This window comes from Acartia tonsa, chromosome 9 (assembly GCF_053477335.1).
Source record: "Acartia tonsa isolate MP-2025a chromosome 9, ASM5347733v1, whole genome shotgun sequence".
In the NCBI taxonomy this organism is placed as follows: Eukaryota; Metazoa; Arthropoda; class Copepoda; order Calanoida; family Acartiidae; genus Acartia; species Acartia tonsa.
The window spans coordinates 45,263,811-45,279,047 of NC_137268.1; the positions used below are offsets into that span (position 1 = coordinate 45,263,811).

General features: G+C 34.0%; 3 protein-coding genes and 1 long non-coding RNA gene across 7 annotated transcripts; 3 read left to right on the forward strand and 1 right to left on the reverse strand.

The window, feature by feature from the left end:
* Positions 1-800: 800 nt before the first annotated feature.
* Positions 801-4,431, reverse strand: LOC145329048 (uncharacterized). Of its 2 annotated transcripts, XR_013882758.1 has the most exons (5): positions 4,305-4,431; positions 3,839-3,906; positions 3,542-3,609; positions 2,992-3,110; positions 801-2,206 (listed from the first exon to the last, which is right to left on the reverse strand). It is a non-coding gene; the product is annotated as an uncharacterized LOC145329048 (long non-coding RNA). The 2 variants fall into 2 exon arrangements; XR_013882757.1 differs by having other exon boundaries at positions 803-3,110.
* A 12-nt stretch (positions 4,432-4,443) lies between these two features.
* Positions 4,444-8,274, forward strand: LOC145329049 (uncharacterized). Of its 3 annotated transcripts, none has more exons than XR_013882759.1 (3): positions 4,444-5,662; positions 6,015-7,443; positions 7,981-8,274. XR_013882759.1 is itself a non-coding variant. In XM_080173070.1 (3 exons), the coding sequence occupies exons 1-2, from the start codon at positions 5,508-5,510 to the stop codon at positions 6,319-6,321; spliced, it is 462 nt and encodes a 153-aa protein (XP_080029196.1). In that variant the 5' UTR covers positions 4,444-5,507; the 3' UTR covers positions 6,322-6,341; positions 6,595-8,274. The 3 variants fall into 3 exon arrangements, 2 of the variants coding, with proteins under 2 accessions (XP_080029196.1, XP_080029194.1); XM_080173070.1 differs by having other exon boundaries at positions 6,015-6,341; positions 6,595-8,274; XM_080173068.1 differs by having other exon boundaries at positions 6,015-8,274.
* A 2,963-nt stretch (positions 8,275-11,237) lies between these two features.
* On the forward strand, positions 11,238-12,821 carry LOC145329050 (uncharacterized). The gene is made up of 3 exons (XM_080173071.1): positions 11,238-11,852; positions 12,080-12,303; positions 12,511-12,821. Exons 1-3 carry the CDS (start codon positions 11,644-11,646, stop codon positions 12,651-12,653), a joined length of 576 nt encoding a protein of 191 aa, XP_080029197.1. The 5' UTR covers positions 11,238-11,643; the 3' UTR covers positions 12,654-12,821.
* A 1,065-nt stretch (positions 12,822-13,886) lies between these two features.
* On the forward strand, positions 13,887-15,221 carry LOC145329052 (uncharacterized). The gene is made up of 2 exons (XM_080173073.1): positions 13,887-14,151; positions 14,562-15,221. The coding sequence occupies exons 1-2, from the start codon at positions 13,981-13,983 to the stop codon at positions 15,186-15,188; spliced, it is 798 nt and encodes a 265-aa protein (XP_080029199.1). The 5' UTR covers positions 13,887-13,980; the 3' UTR covers positions 15,189-15,221.
* The last annotated feature ends 16 nt before the right edge of the window (positions 15,222-15,237 follow it).

Below are 15,237 nucleotides of genomic sequence, written 5' to 3' on the forward strand. Positions count from 1 at the left end.
TCAAATTTACTGACCAAATGGGTAAACACCCAGGTTCTACGAAATACCATAAAAAAAGAGTCGTTTTACCAGAAAAGTGGTAAAGCTGGTCAACCTGGTATAATATACCAGTTTCGTGGTAAATTTTACCAGGAAAAATTTTAGCCAAAAAATTAGTCAAATTTTACCATTTTTTTTGTAAAATTTGACGAAACAAAAAAACCCGTTTTTTGTGTTTTAAATAAAAAACAGCTCTTCATAATCAGTTGTAGTACTTTAAAATAATGACTTTTATACAATGAAGCCTAAATTTAAATTTTTTTTTTTTTTTTCAATTTTACCACTTTTGGAAGTTTTACCAAAAATGTGGTCAATTTTACAACTCTATTTTTCAGGTTAAGTCCGAATTTTCGGACTTAGACAAAAAAACACAATTTGGTCAATTTTTACCAAAAAGTTGGTAAAATTTGACAAGGTATTTTTTTAGGCTAAGTCCAGATTTTTGGACTTTGCCAAAAAAAATGAACTTGGTAAAATTTGACCAACTTTTTGGTAAAAATTGACAAGGTAAATTTTTAGGCTAAGTCCAAATTTTTGGACTTTGCCAAAAAAAAAAACTTGGTAAAATTTGACCAACTTTTTGGTAAAAATTGACAAGGTAAATTTTTAGGCTAAGTCCAAATTTTTGGACTTTGCCAAAAAAAAAAACTTGGTAAAATTTGACCAACTTTTTGGTAAAAATTGACAAGGTAAATTTTTAGGCTAAGTCCAAATTTTTGGACTTTGCCAAAAAAAAAAACTTGGTAAAATTTGACCAACTTTTTGGTAAAAATTGACAAGGTAAATTTTTAGGCTAAGTCCAGATTTTTGGACTCTGCCAAAAAAAAAAACTTGGTAAAATTTGACCAACTTTTTGGTAAAAATTGACAAGGTAAATTTTTTGGCTAAGTCCAGATTTTTCCAAACAAACATCCTTCTACTTAATGATAAACATCGCAAATAAAATATAATGAGGAAATATTCAGACCTAATACTTTCCAAACAAAGCATCCTTTTACTCAGCACTATTTGCTTTCGTTATATGGAATATGAAATTAATAAAATATGATGATAATGATTTTATTTAGAATTTATTTCATATTATAACATAACAGGTCATATAGATATTATCCAGGTCAATACTGAAACTACAAAAGATTGGCATCCAAGATAACAACAGTCTACTACTGATGCCTAAATGTCGATTGATAACAGTGCCACCTGGAGAGGTAAATTGTAATGCTGCTTTTATGGAGATTAATGTACTGAAGAACAATCAGGCAAGTCTCCTACCTGGAGGTACTCTGACTATTTGGCTGGAAGTTATAAAACCTGGACCTGAAAGTGCAGTATCCTGTCTCTCTGGTGACCTGGAGAATTGTTTTGAGGATCCAGAGTTTACTGATTGTTTGATAGAAACTAGTACCTCCAAATTAAAAGTGCACAAGTTTATACTTGCCTCAAGATCTCCAGTATTTAAGGTAGGTTTTTCCATTCTTACTTGTTAATTAAATTCTTGTCAATATTTTTAGGTAAATTTTTAGGCTAAGTCCAGATTTTTCCAAACAAACATCCTTCTACTTAATGATAAAAATCGCAAATAAAATATAATGATGATAATGATTTTATTTAGAATTTATTTCATATTATAACATAACAGGTCATATAGATATTATCCAGGTCAATACTGAAACTACAAAACTTACTAGTATCGTTTCTGTAAATAACATTTTTTAGAATTTTAGCTTGTGGAATGTTTGGAGCTCTCGAGTAGAACTTAATTAATAAACACCGATTGGGCGGATTGTAATCAATACGCTTTATATGTTAAAGTCAATATTTTTTAGAATTTTAGCTGTGGAATGTTAGGTGTCAACATTGTCGTCATAATAAACACTGATTGTAATCAATACGCTTTATTTAAGTTAATTTTAACTGACTAACAGAATATTCTCTGTTCAACATTGATCGTCATAATAAAACTTATTAGTATCGTTCTGTAAATTATTTGTTAATTTTAACTGACTAACATATTTTAACATATTTTCTCGGTTCAACATTGTCGTTATAATAAATAATGAAATTTTTTGTATAATCTGTGACTGTTACATGTTGAGATGGAACTCTCGTTGTTCTCCATGGAACTGCAAAGCTCCACGTACTTCAAAACTGGTTCAACTCCAAAATCCTGAAAAAGAATATTCATTTTTAAATTAAGCAATTAAAGGATTAACAAATCAAAAAGGCCTTACAAAAAGGAAAGTTAACGGTTTTGGGAAAATTTCATGGAGAAAGTAGATACAGCTTGTGTATGTGCCTGCTTATTAGAGAAAGTTTAATTCAGTTATCAATACATAACCAGACTGAGAGAAACTAAGAATGTCTTATAACGGGAATTTGGAGTTATGGTATGAATTAAATAGTCGTATGTTAGTACTAAGAGAGAGTCTAGAGATTAGAGCCAGAACTGACAATGTCGAGATCCAGAGGGAGGTTTGTAAGAGGTTATATCAACATGGATGGATTACTACACATCTTAATCGCTGCCGTCCTTCCCCTCTGCTGCCCGCCGCTGCCCAGGCTGCCGAACTGGCAGCTGTTCTTCACGAAGTAAACATGCACGAGGATGAATGTAATGCTGTTTAGATTTTAATAATATCCTGAATGTACTGTTTCAATAATATAAAGTAGTAAAATCTAATTTTAAATAGCTACCTATCTAGTACATTATTTTTATGTATTAACTTTTGTCTAACCAGTTTAATATCTATCTAATAAATTTAATAATAGCTTAATTGTTAATATAATTTAGTATACAGTTTCATAAAGGTAGTTCGATGTGTGTCTGTGTATATTAACTTCATATTTGTTATGCTTGTATACATGGAAACTACCTTTTGGGGCCGAGGTGTTGCCGTAGTTGCGTGTAGGATTATTCCAACTATCTTTTATTACAAATAATTAAACACTTACTTTTAACGGATGAATTTCTGATGGCAACAGCTTCATGTTGGTGCTTAAGAAATGTTCCACGGTCGAATTGCGGTCAGCTTATAATCAGAGAATACACCCAGCTGTGTGCGAAGCTAAACCTGAAAAAGAATATTAATTGAAATATAATTTATATATATTTTTAATATTATTTTACATAAAACACATCTTATAATATCTTTCTATTAAGGGTATAAAACTTCGTTACGCTTAAAACAATCATAAACCTTAAAGGGCGAATATAGGTTGGATATAATATGAGCTTATTTCAAAGGTGCTATTATATAAATTATAATATATAATTTAAAGATAATGACATATCTAATTGTATTAGTCTGTTTACAGCTTATAAAACCTGTCTAACTCAAGATAATATTATGTAATTAGTGTGGTTCCCTAAGAACTCAAACACTCTACCGGTATCACACAAGGCTTCGTAGCAAGGTTGAATTAAAAAGGTTTCGTTAAAGGATAGTCTTAATAACATGGCCTAAAATATCCATGTTCTTATTAAAATTATTTTAACACTTACTTCTATGTAAACCATTCACTAATTGCAGCGCCCATATATTTTCTCACGAATCTGATTCCTGGTTAAGTCTGAAAAACAATATTAATTGAAATATAATTTGTTAATATTTCTATTATTATTTATATATATTAATAGTAGAATACTTTAAATATTAAGAATAGGATAAAAAGTCGTTCTTATATCATATATCAAAAAGGTTTAAAAAATTATAAAACAAACAGTTTATCGAAGTAGCTTAAAACCATGCGTAAGGTCCTAAATTATATTGATTTTTTTATTACATTATTTAAAACTTACTACTAAGTGAGCCCTTCTTTAATTGCAGCGCCCAAATAGTTATTTCTGATGAATCAGTGTTGCTGAACCTGAAAAACAATATTCAATTTAAATATAATTTATTAATATTTCTTACATTCATATATATTAAACCCGGATTATTTAATATTAAGAATAGGATAAAAAGTGTTTCTTAGATCAAATCAAAAAGGTTTAAAAAAGGCTTAAAACAATTATCCTATTATATATATTAATATTGTTCTCTTTTACAACGAAGCTTTTTATTTATTTTAATCTATAGCTGAAACTCAAATTAAAAATAGGATGAGGCCTCGACTTTTCTCTTCCTACTTTAAGTGCCCCTAGAGGCTTCTAAGGGGCATAGCCGCTAGTAAAACTTAAACCGTTAATCGAAGGCAGCCTAAAACCGTACGCTCAAGGTCCTATATTATTAATGTTTTTATATTAAAATTATTTAAACACTTACTTTTACGCAAACCACTCTTTGATTGCAGGGTCCATATACTAACAGCCAAGACTGAAGGTGGACACGTACTTTTTTAAACATCTGACTATCATCTCTTTGATTGCAGGGTCCATATATCAACACTAACAGCAAAGACTGGTAGACATAACATCAAGTATCATGCCAGTATAGCAAGGTACTTTTTTAAACTTCTGAATATATAGCTCTCTAGGAGTTCTTAACTGACATTCATATAAATCTTGTGACATGGACCATCTCCTGTCAATCATACTTGGATATAACACGTATTTTCTCTAAGAGACTTGAACTATAACACTCATTGTTTACAATAGTTTTCAATCGGTATAGCGGCATTCATGCACATGCTCTGTACAGGTATACAACTTTATATTGAAAAATATTTCTTTTATATCCATTGCAATATATTTTTTTATATTTTATCGATGATATTTCATTTAAGTCATTGCCAAAAATATATTACATTCACATTAAAAAAAATTTACATTTATTTAACTTTCGTAACCCTGTTTTCAGATGATAAAATCAACGTGCTGGACAAAGTTGCCAAACTTTAAAAAACACCTTATGTATATAATATCATTTTAATATTTTACCGGTTAATTAATTAAAACTGCATAACTTATATAATTCATGAAATGTTATTATTCGTTGCAATTTTACGATTAAAAATATAACTGTCTTGCAAAGTGTTTTGCCACCTATTCAATCTGTATGTTGGCAACCGTAACTTTCCATCGGCGCAATAATTCAACTGGACTATATGACTACGGTGCATTTTTGTATTTTAGTAATCATTTTTAGTGAAATTACAGTGAATTAAGACGTTAATATGTATCATTCTGTTTTATAATTCAAATTTTATCATTAATTATTGAAAATTCTTTCTAAAATATTCTTCGTATTCGTTTTTTCTCCCATTTTTGGGACTCTTTTTAGCTTACGTAATATACAGGACTTTTTTAAATGTAAAATTAATAAATATATGTCTTGCACCGTAGTATAAACGGATTGTCGCAAATATAGGAGTACAATTATAAGAATGAAACTACTTTTTTGGCCCAGAGGTGCCGGAGGCACTGGCTAAAAATAACTGTTTTTAATCTTATGCTTTTAGATTTTTATATTCGTAGAAAACCATGCATATAATACGATATGCTAGTTACCTAGTTTTTTGGCGTATGAATGAGAACACCTGTTCCTATCCACCGGATTCGAATGAATACGAGCTATTTTTATTTTGTAATTTTTTATTTCTTAAATATTCTACCTTTTCAGATAGTTCTGAATAACAGGCTATTCAAGTTAATCACCTGGGTACGCGTACATCATAATAACAGGTATGGGTGTATATTAGCTGTATAAGATTTATTTTTTTTCTCCTGCTACAAAATTTGTTCTAAATAAATAGGGGGGGGGGGGGGGGGAAGTTTTGACACATTTGCGTAAACAGGGAGTATAGGCTTTATCTTTGGACTGAGAGTATAGGTTATTAGGGATAAAATCATTCTTATATGATGAATTTTCCCAAGTTTTAATATTTTTTGGATAGGCCTCCAGGTTCCGGAGCTCCAGGCCTTCTCCCCCCCCCCCTTGTTTAAGGACAAATAAAATACCGGAAAGTTAAAAAACATTAATCACACCCCTCCCAAAAATAAACAAGACAAACAAAATAATCATTCCTCAAATTAGGATGGATCCATACCAATACCACGAGCTGCATGACAGATGGGACGCCCTCATGGTTAGGATGTTGAGACTCTTCTCCAAGCTAAATATTCGAGTTCAAGAAGAATCATGTGGCATTGATGACGCTGTTGAAATAGTAAAACTCTTATACCATCACGGTTGGGTAGAGACACACTTAAAGAAGATTGAACCTATGCCCGAGAATCTCTACGAGAACGAGAGACCCCGCCTGGATGATACCGAGAGACGTGTCATTGACCATGAAGCCGACTGTGCACCTTTCCTCACCAACGTCAGCCCTTTTTTCTAAATAAAACCCAGAGTAACAAGGTAAAAACTACGAAATTATTGCAGGGGTGTATATTCTGCTCCGGGGGGGGGGGGGAGGGGAGGGGGAAAAAAGAAATAAGTGGATCAATGATGGAAGTTGCTTCAAATCACATGCTCTTGTTCATGGCTAGTTGTCTTTTGTAGCAGGGGAAAAAATTGTTTTTAACCAAAAAATGTTTCAGAATTCTTTGAGTTTCTTCATTAAAAAACGCTTTAGTTTTCTCATTTTTAATTCAATGTTCTTTCCTTTCAGGGAAGAGAAAGGAGAAGCTAGGAGAAGCCGAGCTCGCCGCCGGCGATTTCATCCAGCCTCCGGATATCCATGCTGAAAGCGAATTTTAATTGTAATTTGTGGCGTTATCCTCTTAGAAAATTTTGTTTGTATTATTTAACTCCCCATCCCCCCCCCCCCCAAACTAAATTGCTGGGTTAGGTTAGGCTAGGTTAAGTTATACGGCTAGGTAGAGGCCAGGGGCCGTTTTTCTAGGGGGGGGGGGTATTTCCTAAGAGGATAACATCAATTTGTTCTTTCAGAACATTTACGTTAACCTCTCTTTGATTGCAGCGCCCATATATTTTATAATTAAGTACCCATGGTGACAGTGATCGAGCCCCACTGGTCGTGCAGATATATAATTTCCTGCATATAAACATTAATAAACATTATTTACCCCTAAAGCCGACGATTACGTATGCACGTGTACAGTTTTTTAAGCTTCTGGCTATAGCTCTCTAGGAGATCTTAATTGATATGTTTTATTTTTTGTTTTTGTTTTTTGATATTTTTGTTATGTTGTTTTTTATTATTTATTATTATTTATTTTATAGCAAATTAACAAATTTTCTGGGTTCAACATTGTTGTTATAATAAAACTCCATGCAACTGCAGAATTCTGCAAAAGTCACGACCAGTGGGGCTCGATTATATATGCGTTCGTCGGCTTTTCAGGGAAGGCAGGAAATTTATATAGGTATTATCCAGGTCAGGACTGGAACAAACAAAATTTTATGTATATATTGTATATAGTTATTTTTTTCAAAGTAAAAAAATGTCAGACCAACGCTGGATGACGTATGTATAATTGGATCACAATTTTGATAGGTAAGTTTAATTAATTTTATAGACAATCAAAGAATAAATAAGGGTATTTTCTTGTTTGTAACTCTAACTCTTTATTTTGTGAGTTCCTTTGACATTTAATTTTGGTTTCAAAAAGTGTCACTCCCCCCCCCCCCTTTTTTACTTTCTCCTTCTTTCGTTATATGTAAACAAGTAATAACCTTATTATTATAACCAGGGGTGTATATTCTGCACAAGATTTATTTTTTTTCCCCTGCTACAAATTTTTTTATTTTTTTTCCCCCCTAGATTTTTCTGAAAAAGTAGGGGGGGAAATAGAAAAATATTTAAAGAACTCTATACTTCATTTATTTTATCCCTCCTACCACACATTTCTTTAGTTTTTTTTCACCAAGGAGGGGGGGGGGGGGAAATGGAAAAAATGTTTTCAGTTTTCTTAATTTTTACATTTTTTTTTCCTCCAACCACTTATTTTTTATTTCCACCCCCCCCCCCCCTGAGCAGGGGATCCCATGCAGAATATACATCCCTGATTATAACATATACTTCTTATTTCAGGAGTTACCTATACACCCCTGTTAGACGTTATTGCAATGGGAGACAATTTGATTGGTACACTCTCTAAAGCTCTACTGAAGCGTATAAGAAGTGGAGATAAGACGAAAAATGTACAGGTGACTTTTTACAACTAATTATTTCTACATATTTAAGATGAGACCTTACTTTTCATTACTGTACTTAAAGTATAATCTATGCTCGACTTTAATTTCTATTTTTCACTTGCAGTCAGCGCACTATAAACATGCTTGCTCTTACACCAGTATAGTCATATGTACTGTAATCAATTGACACGTGTAGCTTGCCCAAATAACGATCCATAACAACTCCCCTATATTATTTTAAATAAGTAATTCACTAATTATGTAATCTTTTTCCAGTTGCAGCATAAACTGAGGTCCTTAAGAAAACTCTTCTGTAATGCAACGAGAAACAGAAAATGGCGCAAGAAACCTCCACAAAGTGAAGACAGTCAGCCATTACTAGAAGAAGAACAGCAGGATGATTTGATGGATGTGGAATATGAGAACGAAACTGCATCGTCAAAAGGTAACCTACAATATCTGTAATATAAAGTAGAACGATGTCGGTCTGTCTGTTTGTTGTTTGTTTGTCCAAATTCCCACAAACATTGTCTCCCAATTTTTGTTTTTTATTTTCCTTTCAATCTAAATTTCAAACAATTGGTTTGATCAAACGTTAGTTAAGTTTGTCTCAAGATATCCTTGTTCCAGGGGTGTATATTCTACATGGGATCCCTTAACCTAACCCACCTTCACCCACTCTCTACATTTATCTACTTTTTCTGGAATTTTTAATTTTTTAACTTTCTAATTTGACTAGTTTTTCTTTACGGCATTATCCTTATACTAAAGTAACAGGATGTCTGTGTGTCTGTTCAAAAGGATCTTGCTAACCGCTGAACCGATTGGGTTCTCCTTTACAGGGTACCTTCACATAGGTCCCGGGAAGGTTTATAACTATAAAACACCATGTTTAACATCGTATTTTTTTAGGTAAAGTTTGTACAGGCTGCAATACCAACTTCACAAAGGAAACCGAAAGTATATGTTATCAATGCTACGCAAACCAAGTTTTGGAGCGATTAAATAACAATCCTGAAGAAACAAACTACATTAATATTGTTGTAGACAATATTAACAACAATAATACCAACGATAATAATGATGCAGACAATGACAGCATTCAAGATGCCGAGGACTGGGAACACGTCGAATTGTTTGATATACCTGAAGATGATTTTGACCCAGATGATGACGATGACCCTGATGACGAACCTGATGGCGAACCTGATGGCGATCATGACGGGGATCCCTTCAAACATCTTACAGAACTTGAGAAAGAAATTGTTAATGATTTCAGAAGCGTTTGTGTTCTAGACAACCCCATCTCTCACAACAAAGTTAGAATCATCCTGGCAATTCTGAAACGCTCGTGTATTTTCAAATTTCCGTCATATAATACATTATTCAAACCCAAATACAAAGTTGAAATCAAAGAAAACAAATATAATCCTACAAATGCTCCTGGTTCACTGATTGAGTGCAGGTATGTTTATATACGATTTAGAAAGCGTAGCATTTCTATAATCATTACCAGAATTTCCGTACGTCCATTTTAAACATGTCGATTTTTCTCCTTTTTTAACAACAAACTTTCAAGTGTTCTAATTATCAGTTTGATCATTCTTTGGTATATTGCTTCCTGCGACAACTTGAGAACAATATTATAAGCTATTATTAGTTAAAAATATATTTCTTTTTCCAGATTCCCTACCTATGAGATCCTCCAAGACGCCATCACAGACTTTAAACGGTTGAATGGACAACAGGCCGTTGATGATCATATAACTTTTGACATCTCGGGCGACGGAGTGAAAGCAGCTCAGGGATCTCATATCTCCTATTATACTGTCTGGATTAGGTAAGTAATTAATATATTGTGGATTTGAAAGGGTTGGGTTGGGATAAAGTTCTTTTCATATACAGCATGACCCTCGAAAAAATATTTTTTAGGATTGGCAGCCTATATTTCAAAGGATATCAAAATATTTGTTTTACATCAATTGACAGCCCAGATTTTTAAAGCCAAAGTTTAGGAAACCATTCAATAAACAAATAAGAAAGAAAACTAAGTTTACAATTGATACTTTTTTCTATTGCATACATATATAAAAATCTGTCTTACTGTATACCAGGACTTAATTAATACCATAAGTAAACCTAGTTTTTACCACTTTTACGGTAAAATTTTACCAGCCTTTACGTTTTATAAATCAGTGACTACAATTTTAAGTCTAAGGTATTAAATGCTATTATTATTAATTCTTCTTTATTATTTCAGGTTATTCTTCAACAAGGATTTCAGTGTTATATTGCCAGTCAGCATATTTGAGAAGACGAGGAGGCGTCCCTACAGTTACAACTTTCTGGATAATGTTACCCGATTCATCAACAAACTAATTCAAGAAGGATTACCTGGACATACCTTTCAATGTAGAACCATCATCCACGATGCCGTTGCGAGAGCCGATGTATTCGGCATTCTTGGCCATGGATCAAAAAATGGATGCCCACACTGTGACCTTCCAGGGATGGCTTTTTCACAGACTTATCTCCGTCAAAAGAACTTGGTATTGTTCGAATCAATGAATGTATTTTACCCCAGTGACAGTCAAAATATGGGTACGCCGAGGTCTGACGAGAAATTCCGCAAGTTAGAGGAAAATAATCAGAACATGAAAACCAGTTTTTCTGAGCTTGACCCGAGCTTGGATTTAATACAAGATACCCCCAGTGATCCGATGCACGCGTTGCACCTGGGCTATGTAAAGAAAGTGATGACGTACCTGAAGAAAGGACGTAATAGTTATCCAGAATTGGAAGAAGAAGACTTAGTTCAAATGGAGAGAATTACAGGGATGTACTGCATTTGACTAAAGAAATGACGCGTAAAATAGGTGTTTTCTTCGCGCATTTCTCGGCACTGCGATAAAATTCTGCATTTTTAGATTTATGTCTATTACACATTATTTGTACGCCTTGTTATGCCGCTTAAAAGAGTGTTAGTTTGAAAAGTTTAAAGAACTTAAATTTTGAAAATTTTCTCCTTATCACCCATATTTTACCATGAACTGCAGTAACTCCAATTATAGATGAAATCAACGATCAATTGAAGCTTGTTGGCGATTTTGATCGCGTTCCCCGTACGTCCATCATGCGCCTGACAGAGAAGAAGCTAGCCCTCAATTTGAAAAGTTCTGAATTCAAAGTACTGGGCTTTTACCATATGATATTTTATGCAGAGGTAGGTTTTTACCATATTATAATCTTTTTAGAATTTAAAGCTTATTTCAGTTTCATTATATTGTATAGCAATAACATTCTTTTTAAATTTGCGCACGTGTGCTATATTATATATATATTTCTATTGAGGAGGGTGGACTTCCAATAAGTATATAGGGCGAAGCCCCTAGAGGCTAGGGGCGAAAGAGCTAGTTTTCCCTTAAATTATTACAATGTTTTTTTTTTCCAGTTGGCAAATCTTAAAGATGAACAACGTCTGATATGCAAGTTTTTATTCCACATATTGCGCAGTCTCGAAGAGCATATAACAACTGAACGTGTGGCTGAGCTCAAGACCATGATAATGGTCCTGAACTCAAAATTGGCGGAGATGTACGGCGAATCGTGCTTGAGTTACAATACTCACATGCTTTACCATATGCCGGAACATGTCCGCCGATTTGGACCATCCATGGCGTTCAGTTGTTATGCTTTCGAAAGTGCCAATCATGTGATATCAACTTACATCCGAGGATATAATTTTGGCCTTAAAGAGGTTTCAAACAGGTAATACTATTTTTTTTTAGTTGAGTTCCTTTGACTTTTAGTTTTGGTTTCAAGAAGTGTCACTTCTCCCCCCCCCCCCCACTCTTTACAAATTTTAATGTAATTTTTAAAAATGTAACATAACTTTCTTTCCGTGTATTGCTGATCAAACACTTAAGCTATAACGATTTCACCAGCAACATACCTTTCCGTTTAACAGCCATTAATGACATAAATGACATATTTAGATTGTTGATATTTCACACAGTGAAACCGTACATAAATGAAAAGCTGGCTGTCAGGGGAAAAAGGAATGCCAACAAACGAAAGTTCGAAAGTAATCAATTCTATACAGACTGCCAAGACCTCTACTTTGTCCCAGACTGCCGTCGTGATAAAACAGTATGGTTGGTCCACAAAGTGAGGACATTTTTTCCGGCATACACCTTTCCTGAAGATTCCAGAATAATAGGTAGGGGTGTATATTTTGCACATGATTAATTGTTGTATAGAAATATTTCATGAACTATACATTTCATCTAATTCCTTTTTAACCTACCACAATTTATTTGTAATTCTCTTATCATGCCAGGAGGAGAGTGTGGTAAAGGGGGGGTCTAGGAAATATGAATTAAGTTTTATGGTTTTAAACACTGAAAATATACACCCCTGGTATTAGGAGTAGGCAAGACTGACGATCCCGAAGACTATAGCCATCCTCCAACACAACTAGCCTCCAACCTACTGAAGTACAGAGTAGCACATATCTCCGTACACCTGTTGCATCAAGATGTCTCCATCGTAATTCCTATCGGAATTTAATTTTGTACATTGAAAGCAGAGAAGGGGGGGGGGGGGAAATGACACTTTTTGAAACCAAAACTAAAAGTTCCATATTGTACCCTTATAAAACAACTGCCATGCAAAATGACAGATCTGTAACTGTTTCTTTAGTTCAGTTCCTTTGACTTTTAGTTTTGGTTTCAAAAAGTGTCACTTTCCCCCCCCCCCCCCCCCCTTTTGTTATAATATGTATGTAAAATGTTGTAAAATTCAACTGAAGGCCCTTCCCTCTTTATTTGGAATTTATGTGAAATGTACTTTAAAATATTTTTTTCATTAAAATTATTTTTTATAGCTAATTTTAAAAAAGGCATTTCAACTAAATTTAGCAAAACCCTACCTTTTTGGCCATCGATGGGTATGAAGTTAAAGTGTTATAAGTCTAGTCTGTAATTTGAAAGAGTACATGTTTGCAATTTAATTTAATTTTACATAAAATTTTAATTTCTGTCTACACATTTCAGATTTAAAACTATGCAAATTGCCCATGCCAACGACCTGGATCCAACAGCGTAATTTCGACTTCCAATTGATCAAGCTAGATCCCAAAATGACGAGGACTGGAAAGAGTGCTAGTTCTGTAAAGGTAAAAATTATATTTAAGGCCTAATTTACTATTGTACAAATTGCTGCTACCCTTCGCTCAAAAAACTTATACATTCGCATGTTACCGGATCGAAAGGAAAACCTTATCGGTTCATGCTTAACAGACCACAAAAGATTATTGACCAAGTATAATTATTTATTAATTTTCCACAGTGTGTTTAACATTTGATATTAGTAATTAAAATTCTAGGGGCGTAGCCACTGCTATCTAATATCTTTTTATGCATTGTAAATACAACAATTATTTCTTGTTTTAGAACAACAAGCCTACTGGAGGTGGCAAAGGTGGAAGTGCCAAAGCTCCAAGTGCCAAAACTGGAAGCAACAAATCTACTGGAGGTGGCAAAGGTACAACAGCAAAGGTAGGGTTTTAAGTTTTATTGTTATCGGTTTTTGGTTTGTTGGTGTTTTGTTGTTAAACTAAACTTACTAACATGATGTCTGTTTGTGGGTTTGTACCAACAAATCTCGTTAACCGTTGAACAAATTGGGTCCCTCTAACCATATAACTTAACCTAGCCTAACCTAACACAGTCATTTTGTCGGGAGAGGGGGGGGGGGGAGGGTAAAGTTTTAAAAAATAGAAGAAAAAAATTAGGATAATGCCGGTGTTGTTTAAAACTATAATCCTCGGTAAGTAATGCTTTACAATAATTATCTATATTATTTTTAGAACACCAATAGAACCACAACATCTCCAATGAGGCCAATAAATATTACCCCACCTCCATCTCCACGGGCACGGCACCACTCCGCGAGTCAACGGACCGCGAGAGTTGTAGTTCCTCCTGCAACATCATCACGATCCCAGTCCCAGTCATCACGACCCCAGGGATCATCTGGCCCTTCTGGTGAGATGGAAGAAAGCGAGGTATTATTTTTATTTCATTTTGTCATCCAGAGGATACAAATTACAATTATTTAGGATATATATCGACTTAGCCTGGAAAAAATAACTTGTAAGATTTGACTAAATTTTTGGTAAACATTGACCAATAAAAATTTACCTTGTAAATTTTTACAAACAAGTTGGTCAAATTTTACCAAGTTGATTTTTTGGTCAAAGTCCAAAAATCTTGACTTAGCCTAAAAATTTACCTTGTCAATTTTTACCAAAAAGTTGGTCAAATTTTACCAAGTTTTTTTGTTTGTCAAAGTCCAAAAATGATGGAAGATGCTTAGGATCACTTGCTCTTGTTTGTGGATAGTCTTCTTTTCTACCACGTAGTTTTTAAAATACCAAGACTTGAAAATATGTGGTTTAATAAGTTTCATTTTAAGGATTTGTTCACCGGGGCCGTTATGAACCAAATTCAGAACCAATTTCAGCAGCTACGTACTTTCTTGACCTCACAAATGAAAAATCAACTAGAGCCCATTAATGCGTCCATCAGAAACTTGGTAAACAAAACGTCCACAAACCATGAGTTAGTGAAGAATGAAATCAAAGACCTGCAAGACAGTGTATCAAGAGATATGGCTGAAAATACTAAAACCCTGAAAACAGAAATGAAGAAAACCGGCCAAATTGTGGAAACCTTGGTGACTGATCTAAGAAGACTGACCAATGTGGATGAGCTTGATGAGGAGGAGGCGAATAAAGGGCCTAGTGAGAATCAGGATGTTGTCGTGGACCAGATTTTCTCACCAGATTTTTACAGAGAAAGAATAAAGAACCATGACCCCTTGGAAAAAGATGGTTATATGAGAAGAGAAGAAATTATCTTTTTCATCGAAAATTTCGAAGACTCACGGAAAGTGGATATAGGCTGGCAAACCTTACTGAAAGTATGCCGAGACATCATAACCTTTTTGTATGTCGTGTTCGAGCAGTTCACCTTTGACGCCCGCATCACAGCTGCCTTTTGGACTGCTCCGGAAGTTATTGATGACGAAACTGGTAAGTAAATATTATTTTGTAAATTTGACATGATGAGAAAACGTTTAAAACAGGGAG

Coding starts and splice junctions, on each gene's coding strand:
- LOC145329050 (XM_080173071.1), top strand. CDS start 11,644: ATGATAATGGTCCTGAACTCAAAATTGGCGGAGATGTACGGCGAATCG. Junction 11,853..12,079: donor CTTAAAGAGGTTTCAAACAG/GTAATACTATTT, acceptor TGACATATTTAG/ATTGTTGATATTTCACACAG. Junction 12,304..12,510: donor TGAAGATTCCAGAATAATAG/GTAGGGGTGTAT, acceptor CCCTGGTATTAG/GAGTAGGCAAGACTGACGAT.
- LOC145329052 (XM_080173073.1), top strand. CDS start 13,981: ATGAGGCCAATAAATATTACCCCACCTCCATCTCCACGGGCACGGCAC. Junction 14,152..14,561: donor GTGAGATGGAAGAAAGCGAG/GTATTATTTTTA, acceptor TTTCATTTTAAG/GATTTGTTCACCGGGGCCGT.
- LOC145329049 (XM_080173068.1), top strand. CDS start 5,508: ATGAGAACACCTGTTCCTATCCACCGGATTCGAATGAATACGAGCTAT. Junction 5,663..6,014: donor CGCGTACATCATAATAACAG/GTATGGGTGTAT, acceptor TCCTCAAATTAG/GATGGATCCATACCAATACC.